This window comes from Cervus elaphus, chromosome 12 (genome assembly GCF_910594005.1).
Source record: "Cervus elaphus chromosome 12, mCerEla1.1, whole genome shotgun sequence".
Lineage (NCBI taxonomy): Eukaryota > Metazoa > Chordata > Mammalia > Artiodactyla > Cervidae > Cervus > Cervus elaphus.
Genome location: NC_057826.1, coordinates 70,630,573 through 70,656,321, shown reverse-complemented (window position 1 = coordinate 70,656,321; position 25,749 = coordinate 70,630,573). Strand labels below are relative to the sequence as shown.

The 25,749-nt window shown below is 40.7% G+C and overlaps 1 protein-coding gene across 2 annotated transcripts in view; it reads left to right on the top strand.

Moving 5' to 3' along the window:
* FMN1 (formin 1) overlaps nucleotides 1–25,749 on the top strand; it is a 437,633-nt gene that overhangs the window by 392,135 nt on the left and 19,749 nt on the right. For both annotated transcript variants that reach the window (XM_043919297.1, XM_043919298.1), the window contains 2 exons: nucleotides 3,696–3,747; nucleotides 8,699–8,848. In XM_043919297.1, the coding sequence (XP_043775232.1) occupies nucleotides 3,696–3,747; nucleotides 8,699–8,848 (202 nt within the window). The remainder of the gene's footprint in view (nucleotides 1–3,695; nucleotides 3,748–8,698; nucleotides 8,849–25,749) is intronic.

Below are 25,749 nucleotides of genomic sequence, written 5' to 3'. Positions count from 1 at the left end.
TATCCTAGCTTTTAAAATCCTTTAATACCTTTCATGAGGTATCACAACATAGCTAGATATGATTGATTTTCTTTTCTTATTCATTTTAACATCATAAGCATTAAATGAAAAGAATCTTTTTCAAATTGAAGTATAGTTGATTTACAATGTTGTGTTAGTTTCTGCTCTACGTCATAGTGATTCAGGTATAAATATGTATACATTCTTTTCTTTTATTCTTTTCCATATGTTATCACAGGATATTGAATATAGTTCCCAAGGCTACATAGTAGAATCTTGTTATTTATTCATTCTATTGTATATATACTAGTTTGCATCTGCTAACCCCAAACAAGATTGCCGGGAGAAATAATCAATAACCTTAGATAACAAATGACACCACCCTTATGGCAGAAAGTGAAGAACTAAAGAGCCTCTTGATGAAAGTGAAAGAGGAGAGTGAAAAAGTTGGCTTAAAACTCAACATTCAGAAAACTAAGATCATGGCATCCAGTCCCATCACTTCATGGCAAATAGATGGGGAAACAATGGAACCAGTAACAGACTTTATTCTGGGGGGCTCTGAAATCACTGCAGATGGTGATTGCAGCCAGGAAAATAAAGACCCTTGCTCCGTGGAAAAAAAGCTATGACCAACCTAGACAGCATATTAAAAAGCAGAGACGTTACTTTGCCAACAAAGGTCTGTCTAGCCAAAGCTATGGTTTTTCCAGTAGTCATGTACGGATGTGAGCACTGGACTATAAAGAAAGCTGAGCACCAAAGAATTGGTGCTTTTAAACTGTGGTGTTGGAGAAGACTCTTAAAGAGTCCCTTGGACTGCCAGAAGATCAAACCAGCCCATCCTAAAGGAAATTAGTCCTGAATATTCATTGGAAGGACTAATGCTGAAGCCGAAACTTTAATCCTTTGGCCTCCTGATACGAAGAGCTGACTCATTGGAAAAGACCCTGATGCTGGGAAAGACTGAAGGCAGGAGGAGAAGGGGACGACAGAGGATGAGATGGTTGTTTGGCATCACCGACTCAGTGGACATGAGTTTGAGCAAGCTCTGGGAATTGGTGATGGACAGGGAAGCCTGGCGTCCTGCAGTTCATGGGGTCACAAAGAGTCAGACATGACTGAGCAACTGAACTGAACCCCAAACTCACCCTCCACCCTCCTCATCCCCAGCTCCCCCTTGGCAGACACATGTCTGTTGTCTATGCCTGTGAATCTGTTTCTGTTTCATAGATAAGTTCATGTGTGTCATATTTTAGATCCACATATAAGTGATACCATATGATGTTTGTTTTCCTCTGAGTTACTTCACTTAGTATGATAATCTCTAGATCCATCCATGTTGCTGAAAATGGCATTATTTCATTCCTTTTTATGGCTGAGTAGTATTCCATTGTATGTATGTACCACATGTTTATGCATTCATCTGTGAATGGACATTTAAGTTGTTTCCATGCCCCGGCTACTGTGAATAGTGCTGCTGTAAACACAGAGATGCATGTATCTTTTTGAATTATAGTTTTGTGTGGATGTGTGCCCATGAGTGGGATTGCTGGATCACATGGCAACTCTGTTTTTAGTTTTTTGAAGAACCTCTGTACAGTAGTTTTCCATAGTGGCTGCACCAACTTATATTTCCACCAACAGTGTAGAAGGGTTCCCTTTTCTCCACACCCTTCTAGCACTTGTTCTGTTTAAACTTTTTAATGATGGCCATTCTGACCAATGTCAGGTAGTTTTGATCTTTGGTCTCATTGCAGTTTCGATCTTTTCACGTGCCTGTTGGCCATCTGTATGTCTTCTTTGGAGAAATGTCTATTTAGGTGTTCTTTTTAATTAGGTTACTTGTTTTGTGTTGCTGAATTGTATGAACTGCTTATATATTTTGGAAATTAAGCCCTTGTTGGTCACATCTTCTGCAAACATTCTCTCCAATTTCATAGGTAGTCTTTTCATTTTCTTTATGGTTTCCTTTGCTGTGCAAAAGCTTGCCAGTTAGATTAGGTCCTATTTGTTTCTTTTTGCTTTTATTTTTATTGCTTTGGGAGGCTGACCTAAGAAAACTCTGGTACAATATATGGCAGAGAATGTTTTGCCTATGTTCTCTTGTAGGAATTTTATGGTGTCATGTCTTATATTTAAGTCTGTAAGCCATTTTGAGTTTATTTTTGTGCATGGTGTGAAGGTGTGTTCTAACCTCATTGATTTATATACAGCTGTCCAGTTTTCCCAACACCACTTGCTAAAGAGACTTCCTCTCCATTGTATACTCTTGCCCCGTTTGTCACAGACTAACTGACCATAGGTATATGGGTTTATTTCAGCCTCTCTATTCTGTTCCATTGATATGTCTGCTTTTGTGCCAGTACCATGCTGTTTCGATTACCATGGCTTTGTAGTATTGACTGAAGTCTGGGAGCGTTAATGCCTCCTGCTTTGTTCTTTTTCCTCAGGATTACTTTGGCAATTCTGGGTCTTTTAAAGTTCTATACAAATTTTAAGATTGTTGATTCTAGCTCTGTGAAAAACGTCATAGGTAATTTGATAGGGACCATGTTAAATGTGTAGATTGCTTTGGGTAGTATGGCCATTTAACAATATTAATTCTTCCAATCCAAGAGTATGGCATATCTAAATGAAAGACATCTTAAGGCTCATAGAGAGTGTCTTGATGATTTCTCTAGACATATTTAAAGTGTAAGAGTTGTATTATCATATATGACAGTATTATGTTCTGATTAAAGAGAAAATATATAAAAGAACCACTCCAAAATGAGACCTCCCAGTTTCCCTGTGGTCCTTCAGAACAAGGGTTCTTTTATGTATAAATATAATAGGTTTTTGTTGGTTATCCATTTTATTTTTTTTATTTTATTTTTTAGCACCAAGAACATTTTGTTTTGGGGTATAGCCAATTAACAATGTGATAGTTTCAGGTGAAAAGGGACTCATACATATACATATATCCATTCTCCCACAAACCCCCCTCCATTCAGGCTGGCACATAACATTGAGCGGAGTTCCGTATGCTATACAATAGTTTTTTTGTTGGTTGTCCATTTTAAATATAGGAGTATGTATATGACCTTCCCAAAAGTTCTTAATCTGTAAATTCAGAATTCTATCTCAGTATCATTTATTTCTTTAGTAATCATAAGTATTTTTTCCAATGCATTTAAAACATTATTCTAAGAAAAGAGACTGTAGTCGTCCTTAGACCATGGGTATAGAGACAGCATATGCAATGATTCCAGTGAAATCCTTTGAATCTGAGCAGAACTGCTACAAATGGTACTGAGTTTATGTTGTTGTTTTGAGGGAATGGGGCTGCTGAGCACATGCCAAGGGGTCACAAAGAGGCCAGCTATGGCTTGGGTGACCACATGATCCAATCTGGCCAAGATCATCCCACTTTAAGCCTTTGTTCAGCATAATTAACAATATTACCCCTTTCAAAGGTATTCCAGAAAGAAAAATGAATTATATTTGTGGTCACCGTTAGCTATAGCTGTTAACAAGAAAGCAGTGATAATGGACATAGAGAATTGAGTGCAGTCACCAGGACATGTGGCAGGGCTGCCAACCCCTGAATTTGGACTTATTTTGATAATAATGGGTATAATCAAAGTCAGATTACACAAAGGATATGATGGAAGTAAATGCTGTTCTGATTCATAATTCATTCTCTTTCACAGCCAAAAAGGAACATAAAATGGAAGAAAGTCACTTGGAGAATGCACAGAAAAGGTAAGCAGCTCTGACTGGCCTCAAGTCTGCCTTTGACCATCCATTCTTTTTTTTATTATTATTAAGAACATTCACACTGCTATGCAACTGTCAACACCAGCCTTCTCTAGAACTTTTTCTTCTTCTCCAAGGGCAGACTCTGTACTCGTTAAACCATAACGCCCCCATTCTCTCCTTCCTTCAGCCTGGCAATCACCATCCTATTTTCTCTCTCTGTGACTTTGACTAGGTATCTTGTGTAAGCGGAATCTACGGAACTTTTCCTTTTATGACTGGCTGATTTCACTTAGCATAATGAATGATTAGTCATTCTTTTGACCACGTCCCCCGCCCCCCACCCCGCCTGTGAAGACTGTGCATCCAGGAGCAGTTTGAGTCTAAGGAGAGCTGGAGTGAAAAACTCCAGGAATAGCCCTTGGGAATAGTTTTCCTCAAGAAGCAGGGAATCATCCGGGAGTGACCCACCTGCCTCACCAGGTCTGACACTATTTCCATCTGTTTTACTCTCTCCCGTTACTCTGCTCCTAAAGACTCCATGGATGCTGGGGAAAACAGGACCCTTCTTAGTAGTACAACTAGATTAAACCAATTATTACAGGTACCTAAGAGACAGACATTTCTCCTCAGGTTCTGGAGAATGTGGTAAACAGGGGGCAGCTGGAGAGTAGGGACTCATCTCTCTCTGTGCCTAGAAAACTTCCCCAGAAGTTGGGAAAGAGACCTCAGAGGTCTTCTATTCAACCTCTCACCTACCTCAGACCTCTTCTGTGTTCTTGTTTCTCTTAATAGGCACCCAAGTGAAACTCTCCACCTCACCTGTTAGAGCTCAGTAATGATCTTAACCCCTCGCCTTATGGTGGTTTTTCTTTTTGGCAGTTGGCCGGCATTAGTCAGCTTGGCCCGCTCCCACTCTTAGAAAGGTGAGGGGGAATACACTTAGGCTTTCTCATACTCAGAGCTGAAAAAACTGAGAAAAAGTTTGCTGGGACCCATTCTAAAAAGTACCAGAAAATTAAATAAGAGATAAGGACAGGAAACAGTATATAAGGTAAAAATGAACTTGACAAATGTGTGAGGAGAAGAGTTCACTAAATGCAAGTGAACAAGCTCTAGAAATGAGCCCTTTTCCTCCGGTTTCAGCACAATTTCTGAGAGTTCTGAAAGTCGGTAGTCAGTGCTGTTTCTGCTCTGCATTGACGAATGCTGACATCTTGCCCTTCTTCCCACTTAAGTGCCAATAAAATTAAAATGCAGATAAAAGCAAGGTGAAGGCTCATCTCACAATGTTCTAAGTGCAGACATGTTCTTGAATCATGATTAGCATCTTTGCATGATAATTTTAACAACCAAGATGATCACATGATTCTGTTTATAGATTTTTAGATTGTGCCCCTTTATTGGCTTTATCCCCTAAGTATTATATATATTTTACATTATCCCTCTATTAAGCTTCCCTTCATCAGCATGTCAAGCTGGTGTGTCTGTGTTATATAAATATCCCACAAGCATAAAAAAAGATCATTCACAAGGGCACATGGGTATCAGGCCAAACAAAATTTCACTTTCCAAGGTGGATGTCAAATATCTAATTCTTCTTCAAGATTCTCGCTCCAGGAAAAGGAGGCCCTCGTGAGAGGGGCTGATGTTGCTGCTGTGCATTAGCTATGCTGAGGGGGGTCATAAATTTTGGTTGTCAGCGTTTTCCGTGACTTTGTGGTGAAGGTAGTCTAGCTTTCATGTCATACATGAAATATGTTAGATCCCATCTTTAATGTAGAAACCACAGTTGTTTGGTTACACTCTTGAAGGAGGTTGGTGGTCAGTGTTGCAACATTCGTGTGAGATTTAGGAAATTCTTATGTTGTATTCTCAAGAGAAACAATTTACTCTGAGGCTAAGGAATATTTGCTTTTCCTCAGCAGTTTCTGAAGGCATGCATGAGGGGCAATAAACGGATATGTTCCGCCCTGGCATCTCAATGCTGCAAAAGAAAAACCGTTCCCTTTGCCATGGGCTCTTTGATAGAATCGTTGTCTGAGCTCTCAAAATGTTTAGCTGAGTTGAAAAAGATGGAATCAGACAAAAAAAAAAAAAAAAAGGAGTTACAGCAGAGAGAAAAAGAATCAGGGAGCAATTGAGAGTGGGGTAGACAGGTTTTATAGAACCTAATATACAATTAGAAACCTGTCTTTCAAAAGTTGAAAACTATGTTAGTTACCTGCTGAGAAACAAAAGAAAATTCCAATATTGTCGAATAGCAGCAGTTTTCATGTCCAAATTACAGAAGGTTTTCAATAATCAGTCTTCTGTGAATCAGAATTGAATTTGAAAGGAAGAGAGTTGTGTTTGGGGATGGGAGGGAGTAGTCTAGACCTTATCAGATAGCTGTGGGTTCATATTCTAGCGTTTGGCTTTTCCTGGAACAAAGGGATCACACTGAAATCCAACGAGGCACACCCTCAGAGTGGCTTTGTCTTCGTTAAACTTGCCAAGTGCCAAAGCCAGGCCATCCTCTGCAACTCTGTTTGCGTTGGTTCTTCTGAAGAGGTTCACTTGCTTTCTTAAACACATAGGGGAGAAGCTGCTGAAATTCATTCCTTCCTTTAGTTTTCATCCTCTTTGAGGGTTAGCAAGTCAGGCTCCCCCGTCCCCGGGGAAAGGTGGTGAGGGTACATGGTTAGCTTCATTTCAGAGCTAGAAAGAGCAAGGCCCACAGGATGATGAAACGCTTTTCTCAAGCTCTGTAATAACCCACCAAACAATGCTGTCATTCTCTGAAGCAGCAGCATACTTTCAGCGTCTTGGTCTCGCCATCTACACTCCAAAGAATGCCAGAGTTGGGGTTAAAGCACTGTGGTAACTGGCGTTTCTGTGCTCTTCACTATATCCTGCTGGAAAAGTAGGAAGATAATTTGTCCCTCTGAAGACCAAACATGAAAGACTTTCTCTTCTCTCTAAAGTGCACAAGTAAATATGTGTCTGTGTAGAAGGTCCAAATAAGGAACAGAGAAAAATAATGGTGTGTTCTGCGGGGGATAATGCATGTTATGTGTCATACAAGCAGCAACTGTGTCAAAAGTGGAAACAAACCAACATTTGACTATTTTATTTCTTAAATGCATGTGTCAATGAGTATGGACAACAGAACAGTGGGTAGAGCAGAAAAAGCATTTCACTGAGAAATGATTCCGTAGACCCAGTTCTGCCAATGAATAAGGTCATTCAGTCCTTCTAGGTCTCTGTTTTCTCATCTGTAAGATGGGAACATTGGACAGACTGACCCCAAATCCCTTCCAGTTTTAAAACCTTGTGACTCCATAAGAAATTCATGGTCTGTTCCTTTAGGTTACAGAACTCTCTCCGTACATATTTCCATGCTATAATACAATCAATGTAGTTTACATTTTGAATGAAATAAAAGTATATGCTGTAGACTGTACATTGGGCTTTATCAGTGTTTTGACCGCCGCAGAATTAGGAGTCATGTCTGAGCAAAAGTGGACATTGCTCCTTTCTGGTTTTGCTCCAGAATATGTGTGTTTGGAATTATAAGAGAGTCCCTTAAGAAATTACTGCAGTTATTGCCTTTCTCCACCTATGCACTTCTAGTCTTTTAATAACTGAGAGCCAAAATTCCCTGACCAGTAGTTTTAATTTGCATTAAAAACAGATTTATTATTTACAGAAGCACAAAGAATTTATGGGACTCAGAGCTGCAGCTCCAGCTTGGATCTCGCCTAATCATAGCCATGGAATCAATTAACAGTTCATCTGTGAAATGTGATAAAATCTTATGAGATACATATTGCCCAATAACTGAGAACGAGATGAAAGTATGCTCCATAATAGTAACGGGGCTTCAGGGTTTTACAATCATTGTTGAATAGAGTTCCATTAGAAACTCCGTATTCGGGATGGCCACAAAAAAAAAAAACCCTGTGTCTGAACAGATGATAGAGCATTGAGTAATAAACCCTGGCCAGTCATTCTTGCTTTGATTAGTTTCCAACACCCTAGAAAAGGGGGTCATTTATTTAAGTGTTCTTGCTCACGGCAAATGAGCTTGTGGGGCTTGGAGTGGGTGGGGGGAAGGATTGAGTGCAGAGCTGTAAATTGCTGCAAAGCTGGTGCCTCCAAGAAGGGCTGCTTGGGGGGCCTGGGTAGTCATCTGGGAACAAGCCTCCATGGGGTTGGTCAGGAGTTTCTTAGTGATATCTGGGAATCACCCTTATAAAACCTGGATTCTTTTCTGACCCAGATTAGAGATCATTTTTAAGACCAAAAATGGTTTTTCCTCCAATCCTTGCTACATCCTCAGTTATATGTGTTTTTGCACATTGGTGGCTTGTATTCTTATGATAAGCTTTAAAATGTAGCCTTCTTAAAGATCATATAGTCTAAGTCTCTTATTTTACCCTTGGGAAAATTGAGAGTCAAGTGTTGAATGATTGACCCAAGATTACAAAGCCAGCAGATGCCAGAATAAGGATAAAACAGTCTCTCTATTTTCCATGGAGCACTCAACAGATTGAGAATTCCCTGCAGGCTCTCTCACTGTCCGCTGCTAGTGGTACAGAACCAACATGGCATCAGTGTTCCATGTAATCATTCAGCATAACACAAAGAGTGGGTAAATGACATGGATTTGAGATGAAGAACAAACCCCAAAGTTTTTACCTATGTACACCCTGAAACTGTTCATGCTGATTTTATGCCGATAAGATGTGTCCAACAGTATCCCCAATCATGTTGAATTTCTTAGAAAATTGGTTTCAATACTTAGGCTTAGCATAAGCCACCATGACTGCTAAACCTGGCTTCTAAACTAGAAAAGGTTGGGCGGTGGGGGCGGTGAGGAGTTCCGAGTGTCTTCTCTCTTCACATAATGGGTTTTGGCATTGACAGCTTCTCACCCTCCACCTCACACTTTGTTATTCCTCTACATTTGCAGTTTTGAAACAACAGTAGGCTATTTTGGGATGAAGCCAAAGTCTGGTGAGAAGGAGATCACACCCAACTACGTGTTTATGGTGTGGTACGAATTTTGCAGTGACTTCAAGACAATCTGGAAACGGGAGAGTAAAAACATATCTAAAGAAAGGTAAGGCTCTAATAGACAGGTTAACCCTGGGAGTCTAGGAAACCACCTTCTCAACCCTAATGAGGCGTGGACATCTCCCCCGTGTCAGCATTGCCTTTCAGATCAAGTGGACGTCAGGAAAGGATTATTGAGAGTTTATAAGGAAATGTGGGGGTGGGAGGGCTTGCTGTCCACACGGGCAGATACTCTCACGTGATCTGATAAGTTACACTTTCTTAACCCCTTCCAATTACTAGCTAGTAAATGAAAGGGGAGCTGTGCTAATTTGCAACAGATTGCTTCTCTGTGTATTTTCATGTCGGCCCAAGCTAAATGAGGCAGCCTTGCTGTCGCAGACAGTACAGACAAATAAAAGTGAATGCTTTTCCCATTAATATACTGAACTCGCATCAAAGGGAAGTCTCTGAGAGTCGGGCCACACTTAACACGGTGTGGAAGCCCCGCTCTGGATTTACAGCACCACTTCTGACTCCCCGCATCCTGCTGAGGACATCAAACTGCGTGCCGCTCGCCTCATTGCAACCTCCTGATTTTATTAGTTGGGGGTAGAAGGAAAACCTCGGCACTGAATATAGGGAGAGTGTGTGTGTTCGTTCTCCTTAGAGAAAGACTGCGTTTGGCCCTGTTGATCAGGGGGGAAAAAAAAGCATTTCTGCTTGATCAGTGTTTTGATCAGGTTGCCACTGTTCTACAAAGGGTGTCATGGATTTAAACTTCAAACAGGTCTTGCTGCTACTCCTGCAGAACAGATGTATGAGAGTGTCATTCAAAGTGAGGTTGGAGACAAAAAAAAATTCAACAAATGAAGGGAAGTGGTTTAATTGTAACATCTATATCTCACTAAACATTGAGACCCTAAAGTCCAAAATTCAGTACTTCTGTTCTTTACTTTGGAATCAGAGAAAAAGTGTATATATAATATAGCTATACACATGCAGACACACACAGTACACTCATATATTTTACCTTATAAAGCTACCTTAAAAAACTCATAATTTAGAGATTTCTTGACTCAGTTTTACTAAATCTATAAATATTTTCTCTGGGAATTTTTTCTTATGCTTGCTTTCTAAGGAGGTCACAGAGCTTTAAAAATGTGTATCAACATATCTTCTTCCCACCATACCTCTTTTGGAACATGGGAATTAAACTGAGTATATCCATTATAGAGTGAAGCAGAAAAAAGTTAAGTGACATTGTTAAGAAAATAGATTGTTGATAACAGCATGAAAAAAAATCCTAAAAATCTTGACATCCAACCCATTGTTCTCACCCCGCAATCTCTTGTTTAGCCCTTTAAGCTAAAATAAGCTTCTGTGGAATGCATTCTGTGTTCTGTGAGCCTCAGAAAAGTGGCAGAGCCAAGTTCTTCTGTCTCTAACGAGGTAGTAGCAGGCTAGTCAGCTCTCCACGTCCACACCCGAAGGCCAGGGAATTCCTTGGCGGGCCCTGAATGTCCTGCCTTTGCTTGAGATTTTACATCTTAGACTTTGATCATAGCCCTTAGTGAATTTCTCCTTTTCATTGGAGCCCTGAAAATAGTCCCAAAACACCAGCAGAGAGGGTAATGAGTCGCTTTTCATTTGGATAAACTACTACTGAAATACTGAACCATATTCCACATGGAGTTTTTCCCTATCACAGAAGTTGGACCACGCTCACTCTGGGCCTGCGGTGGTTCCAGCTGCCCTTCAGAATGACCTGTCCCCCTAGTGACGGTCACTTGCTGTGCTGCTTCCTGGGTGTAGCTGGTGAATTGCCCACTTCACACTCTGTAAACCAACACCTTTAAAGGGTCATGACTTCCCGGGACCCTTTTCAGATCTCATTTAGCAGTTCCAGGGGTTTCTTCATTCCAGCCGTGCTTTGTGAGATGGATCACCAAGGTTTCCAACCTAAAACAACATCTCTGAAAGTTAATGGTGGCTCATAAAATATTTGTGGAAGCAGCTTGTTTACAAAAATCATTTTGTTAAGAAATCTTAGCACGTTATATGTATTACTGCTCATCCAGTTTAAAACAAACTTGTTAATATCCGGGATTTTCTCATGAAATGAGGGATTTTTCAGTTGTTCTCTATATCTGCTAAGGGTTTTAGCTTTCAAACTATTGGCATCACATTCATTATGGTGAAATAAGAGAACTAACTTGAATTCTTCTATTATAATGAAATGAGAAACAATATGACTGCTTTAATGATGAGAAACAATATGATTGCTCTAGTATTACATTTAATGCTGTTTGATGTTATCATTTTTATTGTACTTTTCCCAGAAATCCAATAAATCCTAACAACACTAAATATCAGGGGGCTTCCCTGATGCCTCAGACAGTAAAGATTCTGCCTACAATGCAGGAGACCCAGACCCAGGTTCAGTCCCTGAGTCGGGGAGATCCCCTGGAGAAGGAATGGCAACCCACTCCAGTATTCTTGCCCAGAGAATCCCATGGACAGAGAAGCCTGGCAGGCTACAGTTCATGGGGTCACAAAGAGTCGGATATGATTGAGCAACTAATACTTTCACTTTCAGCATAACATAGTATGAAAACATCCTCAAAAATTAAGTTCGTAACCAAATGAAAACTTGATAGCTTGTAATTATTAGGGAAAAATACTATAGTTTGGGATTCAATAACTTCATTCACTTCATTTTTAGATGTGTTTAAAGGCCAACTAAAATCCCCAAAATCATTGGGAAAACTTAAGGATCAATAATAGTATTTTCAAGGGGACAAAGTCACTTCCAAATGAAATGGCAATTTTGAAAACTACTTTAGGCCACTTGAAGTAGATTTTAGGTGACAGACGATATTTGCTCCTTGTTCTGCTTAACATGGTCTGCTTGAATGCACGTTCAGTTCAGTTCAGTCGCTCAGTCGTGTCCAACTCTTTGCGACCCCATGAATCGCAGCACGCCAGGCCTCCCTGTCCATCACCAACTCCCGGAGTTTACCCAAATTCATGTCCATCAAGTCGGTGATGCCATCCAGCCATCTAATCTTCTGTCGTCCCCTTCTCCTCCTGCCCCCAATCCCTCCCAGCATCAGGGTCTTTTCCAATGAGTCAACTCTTTGCATGAGGTGGCCGAAGTGTTGGAGTTTCAGCTTCAGCATCAGTCCTTCCAATGAACACCCAGGACTGATCTCCTTTAGGATGGACTGGTTGTATCTTCTTGCAGTCCAAGGGATTCTGAAGGGTCTTCTCCAACACCACATTAGTTTGATTTAAAACTGAATGATGCAACTCCATTGCAGGGTAACAAGTACTCTTCATGAGACCCAGAACAATGTCTAAACACACAGATGACTGATTGAAAAGTTCAGTATGCTTGTGCCTTGCAAATGAATGATAAACCCTATTATTAAGATGGTGTCAGGACACAATTCGGTATTTGAGTTGAAGAAACAGTACTTAACTGGGGGTATGGTTTACCTGTGGATTAACTCTGTCAGTGGAGGAGCAAGCTACTATGTGATGGTATATAACAGCATTAAACTTTGCTTGTCATGAAAGCCATTATTAAGCCAAAATGGCAAGCTTCTAAGACTAGACACAAATTCAGAGTGCCCCGCTCCCTAGACCTCAGTCTGTGACCCACCCAGTCCTCATGCTGCCCAAGTACTAGAACTTACTCTCTAGTGAAATATACCAGGCTCTTCTACCCTTCCTGAGTACTGGAAGTGCTCCATAGTATAAAAAATGACTTCTGGATAGAGAGTTGAAAATCGGCATTTTTATGCAATTAGTCTGCTTTATGATCTTGAGCCAGTCACTTATTGCTTGAGGGACCCAAATATCACATTTGTAAAAGGTATGTATTGGGATGAGGCAGGAACTAAATGCTTACTAAGATCTTTTCTGGTTTGAAATCTCTATGAATCAAGAAACTATTTTCTTCTATATATTCTGAGAAACTGTGCATTTTCTTTCTGAGATAATGTCCCTCACCTTTGCTCCTGAGCTCATAGGGGACTAGACCAAAATATATTTCAAGCCAAGGTGTGGTGGTGAGTTGAGGAGAGCTTTGGAGACAAGCAGAGTTTCCACTGTCCTCTTGGCCTTAGTAACTGTCAGCAGCTACCTTGGCTCACACCCCCAGCTCCTCCCCTAAAATACTCAGGTTGGTCTTGAAGACCACATTTTTTTCATTAAAAGTATACACACAAAAAATTTTCCTCTGCTTATCTGCATCCAACATTGCATTTGCTGGTTTATGAAAGTTCCTCAAGATTTTTATTCTCAGAAGCAGCTTTGGTTCAGTTTTACCTTTTCATTCACTTTTGTATTTGTGTCTCTTGACATGCAAACATTCAATGAATTTTTGTAACACACATTTCTTCCACTTATTAAATCAATGGGTTATCGGAACCATATGCATAGTGGCAAGGAGGTAACTTAATTTTTGCTGCTACCTTCATTGACTATTCTTTACTCACTTTCTGCTTTTTTTCTTTTTTCCTGTTTAATTTCTCTGGCATATACAACTCTTCCTTATGAAGTTTCCCACTCTCTAGGATATGTTAAGACTGCTCCCCACATATGCCCACACATGCACATATAGAGGCCACAAACCACTGCTACCCACAAAATGAGCTATGAATTTGCAAAAGGTAAAGAAGTCCCAGGGGAGTCATGACTCCAGGAATAAAGTCTTGACAAATAATTCAACCCTGAGCCAAGTCAAACTTTAAAAGTACCATTTAAAAACCCATAATGGCTGAGTAATGAGTGAATAAGGAGTTTGGTAAATTTTATATGAAATGCAAATAAGACATTTTGTTATATACATAACTATAATTTACACCATGGGGGAATGGACTATTAGTTGGGGTGTTTTAAGTTCAGCTAAATAACAACAGAGTTTTTGTTTTAAGTGTACTAGTTGCAGCAATTATGGTTAATTATGCAACTGCCATACCCTTGACAGCAGATGGTTCAGAGCTGTTGTGGGGTTATCCCAGAGCTGTTCTCAGGGCCCCACTGCTCAGGTCACTTTAGGACCAGGAGCTGGGGACTTGGAGTGGCCGTCACTCAACCCACAAAGAAGCTGTTGATTGCAGTGTAGACATTACAAGAATTCCTCCCTTTATATGATAAAGTTATTCCTGGAAAAAGTTCCACAAACTAAAATTTTTATTTATTGAATCATGATCATTACAGTAATGTCTAACAAGCTAACTTTCTTTTCCCCAGCCTTCTGTTATGTGGTTAAATGATTTATATGCACTTAACTGCTATAAAAGGGCTTCCCAGGTGACGTAGTGGTAAAGAATCTGCCTGCAATGCAGGAGACCTGGGTTCAATCCCTGGGTTGGGAAGATCCCCTGGAGAAGGAAATGGCAGCCTACTCCAATATTCTTGCCTAGAAAATTCCATAGACAGAGGAGCCTGGCAGGCTACAGGGGGTCATGGGGTGGCAGAGTCAGACACAACCAAGTGACTGAACACGTATATATGCAACTGCTAAGAAACTTCATATTTTAAAGGACCCCTTTAGTAATACAAATAATCACCCCCTAGTTGATTGGCATAACTTTGAATTTTCCTAAGTCAAGTGTGAACGGTTCTGTACAAATACACAAATGGTAAATGTGGGCTACAGTCCATAGGGTTGCAGAGTCAGACACAACTGTAGTGACGTAGCAGCAGCAGCATAGGTCCCAACAAGTTAACTTATAAACAGAATGTGTGATTATCCTGATCACAGAGAATTAAACCTGCTTATTTCCCAAGCTAAAACATTAAAACCCCTATGCAAAGTTAAAAATATGTCATGAATAAAGAGAGGAGATAGTAGATTTTTTAATGGTAAAAATTATGGGATCATTGATTCTCAAAAACTAAAACACCTCTTTTGATCCTCTTGCCTCTGGAAATTATCTATTTCCTGTTCCTTCCAGCTTCTTAAAAGAAGAGTTTATATTCATCTCTGCACTTCCTTTTCCGTAACACTCTCCTTTCTGTGTCAGTAAGGATGAAGGCTCTGCTGCCATAACAAAGACCAAAGTAAATTTTACTTTTGCATAACAATCTGAGTGTAAATTGTTTAGAAATCCCGCATCCAGATTTACTTTTGTGACCACCATCATTAGGTGTGGTCCTTATTCGCAAGGCCAACAACAGCTCACATGATGTCCACAGCTCTGAGTTCCTGTCCGTGGAAAGGGGCTGGCACACCCTTTCCTTTAAAGGGTGTGGCCTGAAAGGTACGCATATTTCACTAAGCAGAACTCAGTCTCACAGCTCTATGCAAGGGAGACCAGGTAAGGCAGGTTTCTCTAGGAGCCAGGGTCCGGCTAAAGACTGATGAGTGTTAGTCACTCAGTCATGTCTGACTCTTTGTGACCCCGTGGATTGTGGCCCACCAGGCTTCTCTGTCCATGGAATTCTCCACACAAGAATACTGGAGTGGGTTGCCATTTCCTTCTCCAGGGACTCTTCCCAACCCAGGGATCGAACCCAGGTCTCCCACATTGCAGGCAGATTCTTTACTGTCTGAACCACTGGGGAAGCCCTGATTTCTGTTACTAAAGAGAGCAGGAGAAATGAATGTTGAGATCATTGGCAGACTTTGCCCCCTTTCCCATTTGCGGAATCAAGCATCTGACTTCTCGCCATTACTAGCTTTTGACACTGATGCTAGTTTCTTCCATCTTGAAGGTGCTCTGAGGGTATTCTGGGGCTCCTTCTGCAAAGTGACCATCCCTCTTCCATCTCCTTCATCAGCTCCTCTTTTTCTTCTGTTCCTTAAGCATGGATCTTCCCCAGGGTTCGGATCCCTGTTCCTCTTTTCTTCTTTGTACTCTGTCCCTAGTTAATCCCAATAATTCTCACAACTTCATTGAACACCTCTTTGCCCAGTCCTCCTACCCAGAAGCAACCTCTTAGTTCTAAGTCTTGGACTCAAATCTCCTACTTCACACTGAGCATTCCCACAGGCTGCCCAGCCTTCATCTGCGATTCAGTATGCCTACTCCTCTGAGGCTCCCTAGCTTCCTTTGGTTAGGGAACACATTCATTTCCCTCTCCTCCTCCTACTAGTCAGTGGCAGGCTGGAAACTGGAATCATATTAATGCTACAAGATTCACTTTCCACTCATTGCAAACTTCTCAGCTTTGCCTCCTTAGTGGCTGCTTTTTCACCCTGTTTTCTCAGAGACTTTGCCCTAGTTCAGGACCTTATGTCTCCCTGGATTACTGCTACATCCTCCGACTCTTCTCTCTACCTAGAGTTTTTCTATCTCCTCTTCATTGGCACTTAATATTGTATCCAGTTATCTCATTAAAACAGAAGTTAGATCACATCTATTTCTTTTTACTTAGCTGTAACATATATACATTTTTTAACTTTTTGTATTGGGTTATAGCTGATTAACAATGTTGACTTTGCATCTGTTTCCTTAAACATACTCCTATTTAAGCATATTCTGTTCTGAAATAAAAGGAAGAAAATCAGCCTTGACTGGTTCTTATATTTATTAACTTTGAGAGCCTTACAACAGCCCTGAAAAGGTGTATTGCTGTTGTACAACTAAGCAGAGGAGAGAGTAAATGAATTGCCAGCATCACAGTTTCACTCCTAAGGTACAGGATGGGGATAAGAACCTAGGTCTTATGTGACAACTAAAGCTTGAGCTTTTTCAATAATTCCATATTTCTCCCAACTTAGAGCATGAGCGTCCAAAAACTTACCTTAGCCTATTTTCCAGCCTCATTTCCCATATCCTCATCTCCCTCACTCAGGATGTTGACTCAGATCTGCACATCCTTCCCTTGTTTTCTCATTGTGTGGGCTACCTCCAACGCCTCTCCCCTAAGTAAAAGAATTACATCTTCCTCTGGTATCAGATAGCATGTTTTTCTTACTATGCTTTAGCACTTAATTCATTCCAACGTGTTATTGTGGTACTTTACATGTCTTTTTCCACCTTTAGGATATAAGCCCATTCCTTGTCATATCTTCTGTGGTACATCTCCAGTGTAGAGCCTGATAATTGTTTATTGATAGAGAAAGGACTTTTCAACATAGTACAAAATGATGCTGAGTGAGCATTAAGGATCTGGGCAGGGTGAGTGTGGAGGAGGAAGTGAATTCCTAGGAAAAATGAGGGGGCTAGGGGGCACTTTGGGAAGATGGTTAGCCATCAAAAGGGCCACCCTCTGCAAAAGTTGTAGAAGAGATTCAGAAACCTGTATGGGAATGCTGGATATCAGTCACTTCCAAATTTGGCAGGTCTTCTAAATCACCTGGAGAGCTTTGTCAGATCTACCAAATCAGAATCGCAGAGGGGTAGAACCTAGGGACTCGCCATTTTAGAAAGCTCCTCATAGAGAAGATGAGCAAGAACACAGTTTGTGTTTGGTTGCTTCAGTAAATGCCTTGGCTTCATCCCCTGATGAAATCTATCAGATCAGCTTTGGAGATGGGAAGAAGTTCATATTCCCAGGGAGTCTCACTACGTTCAACCAATCCCCTAACATAAACGTGCACCACTTAATCAGCTTGATTTAAGCACGTACTTTTAAAATATCTATTCCTTAAGTGCTCTGAAGCTTCCTATTCTGAAAGAATTTAACCTGGTGATCACGTAATGCCTCCTTCATAAAGCTTTCTCTGATCTCTGTGAGCTATCTTTCCTCCAAAATTTGGGAGGGAGGAAAGAGATGGTTACTGTCTCTTTAATTTTGGTATTAGTGATTTCTTTTCCATTAATTTTGTTATAGACATTTTCCCCTCAAATAAATCATAAGCCCTAGAAGACAATGGAGAAGGGAATGTCAATCCACTCCAGTATTCTTGCCTGGAGAATTCCGTGGACAGAGGAGCCTGGCAGGCCACAGTCCATGGGGTCGCAAAGAGTCGGACACAACTGAGTGACTAACACACAGAGAAGACAAGAGCAATGCCTCCATACTTATTTGTTCTCTCTCTGGCATCTTCTATTCCCTCATACATAGTGAGTGCTCAATTAATATTTGTTGAACAAATAAACAATGACTGTGTTTTCATTTGGCATGTTGAAATTGATTACAAAATTTGCTGCCTACTGCTGATAGATGAGAGATCTTATTTATTTAGACTTAGGTGGTAGAATTCCCCAAACATATCCCATATGGGTTGCTTTTGCTCAGGTATCTAAAATCTTTATAGCTTGGTTAAAGAGGATAGACATGCTCAAAACAAGAAAGACTAGTTAGTGGGGTAAAACAATCACCTTCTCTGTTCTTGACTGTATTACTTTCAATTTGTCTTAAAAAAAAAAAAAAGGGAAGTGAAGATCTTTAGGATTCATGGCTGTGCCAAGCCTCAAACCTCTTTAGAGCTCACATAAGAACCTTTGAGAGCATCTGTCCACACTCTATTTCCCTAGCTTGGCAGACAGCAATGGAAACCCAAAGTAAGTCTCCTTCATTCAGCTAGAATATTTCTAAATTGCTTATCTGTGGGACTCCTGACAGCTCCTGCCTTGGGCAGAGAATGGATGGAATGGGGGGCTGCCTGGGTAGTGTAATTTGAGGGGCGCCAGAAAGACTGCCTGCTCCACCCAATCTCCCCTGCTTCCTCCCCTTTTTGTTTTAGTCACCCCTGCAAACAGGCTCTGATCAGTTCCAGTTTTTGGTGAGACTCAGTTGGTGGTAGAGGTTTCAAAACCAAAGGAGGAGGGGACATCTACAAGCACGTGCATGTCTTCATTATCAGGATTGGAAATGTCTTCCAAGGACTAGGAGTGCATTGCAATTAAACTTGTGGATTTATGTCCGACGGCCGGCTTGAGTTTCCAAGCTGTCTCCCAGACGCCTCTCCCTGGACAAGGAAACACAATGCTGTTACCTTTCACTCTGCACCTAAATCGCCCAGGCGGCTCAGGGTGTTTCGTCTACCAAGTGCAGAGTGATTGGCTTTAACTGATCATTGCATTCCATTGCAAGTCCAGGACCCCCCTACTTCCACTCCCCTGTGTCTTGGGGGAGACACTCTGCAAACGGAAGCGGCCTTTGTTCTGCAATTAATCATTTGAAGTCAAAGTGTGTTTGGGTACTACTAGTGATAACCCACAAAAGCTATCAAGTGACTGATTGTGTAAGCTGGTGAAATGCGGTGTCTAGGAGGACTTCCTTCATTGTAAATAGAAAAATATCTTAGGAATGAGGTAGAGAAAGTTGTCAAATGTAGGAAGTGGAAGTGATGGGCTAATTTATCATGGAATCACTGAGAGGCTAGATTCTGATGTGTAAGGAGCTGTCTTTTAAGTCTAAGACCTGTCTTACTTTCTGGCTGGTCTGTCTTACCATGGCTGCTAGTGAGACTGGCCTGGGGGCCATGGGGATAGAAGGGTTAGTCAAGGTCAAGGATCAGACTCTGAAGAGGGAATAAGCATAGAAGAGTGTGCGTCTATCCCAAGTCTGTAGCCCTGCTGGCCTGCCTGAGATAAATGATTTTGAGGCTACCCATTATTTCATATTGTCTATGGCTGTCTTCTTGGGGTTTTATTTTCTTACCCTTCAGAAACATTCCACATAGACGAGTTCATGATGTTTCCATCAGCTGCTGCAGTGAGGGAGAAATGTCTGTTTACATTGAGGAGATGATAAGTTTAATCTTTGTGTTGTAGGTTTTTTTTCTTAATTGAAGTATAGTTGATTTACAATATCATGTTAGTTTTAGGTGGAGTGTGGTTCAGTTATACATATATTGTATTTTTGGTTCTTTACTGACAATAAAGAGTGACTTTATTTCATTGGCTTTCATAACTAGTATCTCTGTGTAGTAGTTTTATCAAGAATTCAGAAACACACTTCATGAAGGAGTGTTCTCAAGGCAGGTGGAAATAAGGGCAGTTCCTACAGCCTCTGCACGGATCTCCTGCCCTTATTATTTAGAACCCAAGCTGGACCTTTGCCCTCTTCCCCCCACCCTGGTGTGGAGAAATGTCCTGACTCAGTGAACTGAGGACAGTACCTATGGACACTTGAGGAGTATCGAAAGATGTAGAGAAAATTTCACAGAGTGCCCATACCTTCCTTCTAATGTCCAGGCTACTAGGCGGTGTTTGGAAGGATACCCTGACATAGCAACACCTTCTAAAAGCATGTTAAAAACAACCCCTATGATGTTAATACCGTCTGTGCTGCAGGGAATCCTAATGAGGAAAATACCTCAGCCTTCTCCATCTAAAGTACCAGAAACTATGTACAACTGAACTCTCTTAAGCAATCAAGCCACTCCCAGGCTTCCCCAAAGTCTCTTTGAATAGTATTTTTGGCTCCTTGACCTGACGATACTTAGTTCAAGGCTGCAAGGAGATCATGACAGGGGAGTGAATAATCTGTTGGTATTTCATCTCTGCAGCTTCTTATACAGTGTCTCTTGTTTTTTTCTCCTAAAGGGAAACCATAAAAATAGCACTTTATTATAATAGCACTTTACTTATAGAAGGTGTCCCTAATAATGACTGGTAAGGCCAACCCACCCTGGGAAGCCAGACTGGCAAGACATTTATTTAGAAGCATGATCTTCAGTAGGTGCCAATACCTTTCCCATCCCACAAAAACCTTATCCACCCTTCAAAGAGGTCCATGCTGGAATTTACGAGGCCACAGACAAGGGCATGTTTTTCTCACGTCCCTTTGCCGATCATGTTCTTCTGTGTATTTCAGAATAGCCACCAGAATGAAGAGCTCTCATACTTGGTAGATTCTGGTTCACATGTTTTTGAAGTTTAGGATAAGCCTAGTGACATAGTTGTTTGGATCTTTAGCTTTTCTTATCCTCTCTTTCGGTGACCTTGGGTGTTATTCACGGCAGCATGCTGACTCAGACACCCGTTACTACACATACTGGCGCTCAGAGCCTGCTGTGCCCCCTTTCTAGACTATTTTGACCTCTCTAGTGATGAGTGATATTAAGTCTTCTTTAAACAGGTTTACATTACAGCTGGTCAGATTTCATGCTTTTACCAACATGCATTTCATGAACTATGTCCCTGTAATGCCGCTCTTTCCTCTGCCTTCATCCACCCATGTTCCCAAAGCCATTGACTTTGAAAATCTTCAGTGAAGATGTGTAGATGGTGTGGGTCATGCAGTGGTTAATGTTTCTAGGTCACACCATCCTGGATGGATAACAGAGCTTCTTCTTTGAAGCTAGCGGCACTATAAGTAAAACTGTACTCCTGTAATCCTGCGTCACTTCCTCAGTCCCATTGTTAACATTACAAGAGTTGAATGAGTTATTAACAAGTATGTCCTGCTAATATAACCAGATTATCTGTTTTCTACTTGCTGAAATGAATTCATCATCATCATTTAGAGAATTTCTAACAAATTGCACCAACAAGTGTTTAAAACAGAATGGTAATTTGTGGGAGTCATCTACCTGTTTTTTTTCTTTTTGTAAATTTTTTTTTGAGCAGTTCTAGGTTTACAACAAAATTGAGAGGTAGGTGGATTTCCTACAGAGATTTCCTGTATAGCCTCCCGTCCCCACACATGCATAGCCTCCTCCATTGTCAACGTCACTCATCATAATGACACTTTTTTTTTTTTAACCAAAGATGAATATATTGATACACCATAATTACCCAAAGTCCATAGTTTTTGCTTTAGGGTTCACTGGTAGTGTTGTCCATTTTCTGAGTTTTGACAAATTGTGTAGTAATATAATCTATTATAACATCTGATATCATACAGAGTATTTTTCACTGTGCTAAAACTCCTCTGTGCTTTGTCTATTCAGATCTCCTTCTTGCCCCGCAGCCACTCATCTTTTTATTGTCTCCATGGTTTTGCCTTTTCCAGAACATTTACTCATTTTTCAGTGCTGAAATTAACCCCACTCTTTAGATTGTAGATTTCAGCCTGAGCTATGATTTGAGATCAGTTGTGTCCAGACAGCAGTGAGTTGCCTGTATGACTTTTTAAATTAAAAACATAACCTAGGCTTATACATAAGAGTTATTCAGAGGTTAATAGGCTGACAGTCTTGTTACAATTCAGACAGTTATTTGTAATGGGAAAGAAAGGAAACAGGAAAGTACAGATGACCCAAAGAAAATGTTAGTTGCAGTCAATTAAATTGGAAGGAATCATAGGGTATAATCAATTGGATTCATTTCATCTCCAGTCTAAGGTATTAAGAGCAAAGGAAGTAAGCAGAAATGGAAAAGTAGAATAGGGCTGAAATCAGGAAGATCAATTAAAATTTCCAGCACAAAAACACAAAGAAAATGAATCATAATGAAATGTAATGTCTTTATTACAGGGAAGTAAGTGGATGCTCCCATGGGTACTTAATTTCCCCACATTTCAGCTCCTCTGAATCTGTCCCCACAATGCCTGTCTGTAAGTCTTTGTCAGAGGCTGTTGATCTTCCAGGCTTAGAACATTTCTGGAAAGTATCAAGCAGAGGAGAGTGCAGAACTGGCTGTGTTTTGATTTTTAAAGCTTTGATATTTTATTAAAGCCTCAAAGCTGGAATCTGGTGACTATGGCTGTCAGAAGAATCATTCTTCTGAGAGGCCTTCTTAATCAGCTCTTTATCTCCCAGAGATCCCTGGACAGTTCTTTAAGAAGAAGACTTCTCTTGGCTCTCGTTCTCCTGGACAAGAAGGTCGTTTTTTTCTCCTTCTCCCAGGAAATTCAGTGGGTTCCACTGAGTTCCATACATTAGGGTTTTCCAACTTTTTATTTTTTTTAAGAGCTTTTTTTTTTTTTAATACAAATGAAAACATTCATGGAACCTCAATATATTAAACAAATAAAATTTAACTTTTCTGGTTGAAGCAGTCTTACAGATGCTGGGGTTAAGAGAATCCTTAACACTGCCTTCTTTTCCTGAGGCACCTTTGCTGAGTTTTAAGGTATTTTGGAAGACAATTTGAGAACGCTGCTCTAAGTCATTGGCTATTCCATTAGTGACATGGAATACGAAACAGCCTAACACTCTACCCCATCTCCTGTATCTCATTTACTTCTTGGTTGGCTAGTATGCCCAATCCCTATGGTTAAAAATGAAGGCACATCTGTTATTATAAAGTTCAGGATGATTTCAGTATATTCTGCCTTGTACATTGTGAATCAATGAAAAATTAGATGTCAAAAGAGTAAAGACATCTTCAGTCTCCCAGAAGTCTGGGTTCTGAGTTGGTTTCATTCAGCTGCAGGAATACACATCTAGCCTGTAGAAACTCCAAAGTATGCTCAGTTTTAAGATCTTCCAGAAAAGGAGGCTGTAGTATGGAGAATCTGAGCCTTTGAATGGAAGGATATATCACTGTTTGGAATGCAGTTCCCTCAACTGCCTTGTGATCCCAGCTTTCTGATGGGTTAAAGAAAAAGTGTGATTTTGTCCATTATCCAGATCTTTTCATTGAGGATGGGAATAATATTTTCTTGGAGCTTTCTATATAGAAGCAGAATTTCCTCTGCAACCAAGGAGTAGAAGCAGAATTCCCTCCCCAACTATCCAAGGTTGTGAATTATTTCTATGGAATAAAGACTGAGCAGGACTGTCAGAGGACACATGTCACCGCCCTGTCTCATATTCATGTCTTTCCCCAGTAACCTTTAACAGCAACTGAAATTTACTGGGGCCCTCAATAAGTCTCTAGAGATACATTATAACAAGAAGGAAGAAAAGGTTTTCAAAAATCAATTTTACTAAAGCATTTGTAAATTCAAAGTAGTTCTTTTCTTTCTCTAACTTGTTTCTATGTTTTTCTCCCTATATTTCAGATATTTTTTTAGAGGGGGTGAGATGTCATCTTTGAAATCAAGTCTAGGTATTCTTCTACGAGTAATCATGAGCAACTGTGTGTGATAGTCTAGAGTAAATATTTAGACAAGAAACAAAAATAGAACCAAGATCTAGGCCAGGGCCAAAAATAAGTCCATGAGCAGTGGAGCCGAGGAGGTTAGAAATTGTCTACCCAGTTCTTTGACTGAATGCAAAAAAGTTCTTACTTCGTGAGTGAGAGAGGTGGATTCCAGACTTGGGAAAAGTTGTATAACCTCACGGAGCCTCGGTCTCCTTGGGGACAAAGCAGTGTGGATACTTTCAGGAATCCTGGAATGTGTACATAATCTGATATGTGTAAATATTTAGCACATTTGGGTGGCCTTGAGCATCCTTTCCTTTTCCATACGTAGGACTCAACCAGCTAGATTTACTAGAGCTAGATTTTTAAATGCTTTTACGTGTTATTTTTTTCCCCCAAAGCTAAATGCAGAAAATAATTTTTCTACAACTTCTGGGTATTTACTAAACATTTATGCTTGTTTAAGGAAGGGGGTAAAAATTGTCAGTGCAAGTCATTTGTCACTTAGACATTTGCTAACAACTGACTGGTGTATAGCACAGTGCTAAGTGTGGGATCAGGGAGGACACTCAGATATGCAGAAGGCATAATGGCTGTCCTCAAGTGGTTCCAGTAGTTTAAGGGAAATAAGACACCTCTACAGTCCTAAGAGGAAAAGTTCCTAAGTGCCTTAAGAGAGGGGCAAAGTGCCCTTTTGCTTGAGAAAAGAGCAATTACTTATGACTAAGAGAGATGAAGGAAGCTTTCATGACGCTGGCACTTAAGCTGGGATGAGAAGAATGGGAAGAATTTGAACACATGGAATCGAGTAAAAAAGTCATTGAGGGAACAGTCAGAGCAAGATGCAGGGGAGAGAAGAGCCTTGGGACAAAGAAGAGTGAGGAGTTTGACCAGGACAGGAACGCATGGAGTGAAGTGAAGGAAAGGATGCTTGATAAGTAATCACAGATAATATGTTTCTTCAGTTTTCATAGCAATTGTGCTCTTTAGGTGTGATATTATTTCCACTTAAAAAAAAATTTTTTTTTTTGGCTAGCTAGATCTTAGTTTCCCAACCAGGGATCAAAACTGCACCCCCTGCAGTGGAAGCCCTGAGTCTTAACCACTGGCCCTCCAGGGAAGTCCCTATTTCCACTTTTAACAGATGAGGAAATTGAGGCTCTAAAGGGTTAAGTGATTTGCCCAAGGATAGTATTAAACTAGATCTGGGTCTGAAAAGGTAAGATAGACTGGTAAACTACATTTAAAACAGGGGGAGCATTGAGTGCCAGAGTAAGGAATTTTCTGGATCCTATACTGTAGTTCTGGCTTCCCTGGTGGCTCAGTGATAAAGAATCCACCTGCCAATGCAGGAGACGCAGGTTTGATCCCTGGAGAAGGAAATGGCAACCCACTCCAGTATTCTTAACGTGAGAATTCCATGGACAGAGGAGCCTGATAGACATCAGTCCATGGGGTCGAAAAAGAGCTGGACGTGACTTAGTAACTAAACAACAGCAACGTACTATAGTTCAAACATCAGCAAGCTCCTGCCTGTGGGCCAAATCCACCTCACAGCCAGCTTTTGTAAATAAATTTCTTAGAACGCAGCATTGCACTGCCGTTCAGTCACATCATTGTAGGGCTCCTTTCATGGTACAACAGCAGAGTTGAGTAGTCCCAGAGACCCTATGGCTCACAAAGTCTAAAATACTGACTCTCTGGCTCTTTACAGGAAACCTTTGCTATGCTGACTGTGGTTGACTGGGAGTCACTGAGACTTTTTTGAGAAGGGAGATGCCATTCTTAGAGTGATGTGTTATTCATTGATATCATTTTCATCAGTAGGATGCATCAGAGGGAACTAGATCATTTCAAAGACTATTTTAGTAATCTAGGCCCTCACCCCTGTGCTCTCAATCACAGTAGCCTTCCAGCAAGTTTCTGACCAAAACTTGGAAGCTTAGAGAATCCAGGCAGGCAGCAAAAATGACTGAAGTGTGCCAGGTATGTGCAAACAAGCTGGTGGCTGGCAGCACCTCACAGCGTTGGGCAGTGATGGCAAGTGTTGCAGACTGAGGTGTGGTCTCAGACAAATGCCACT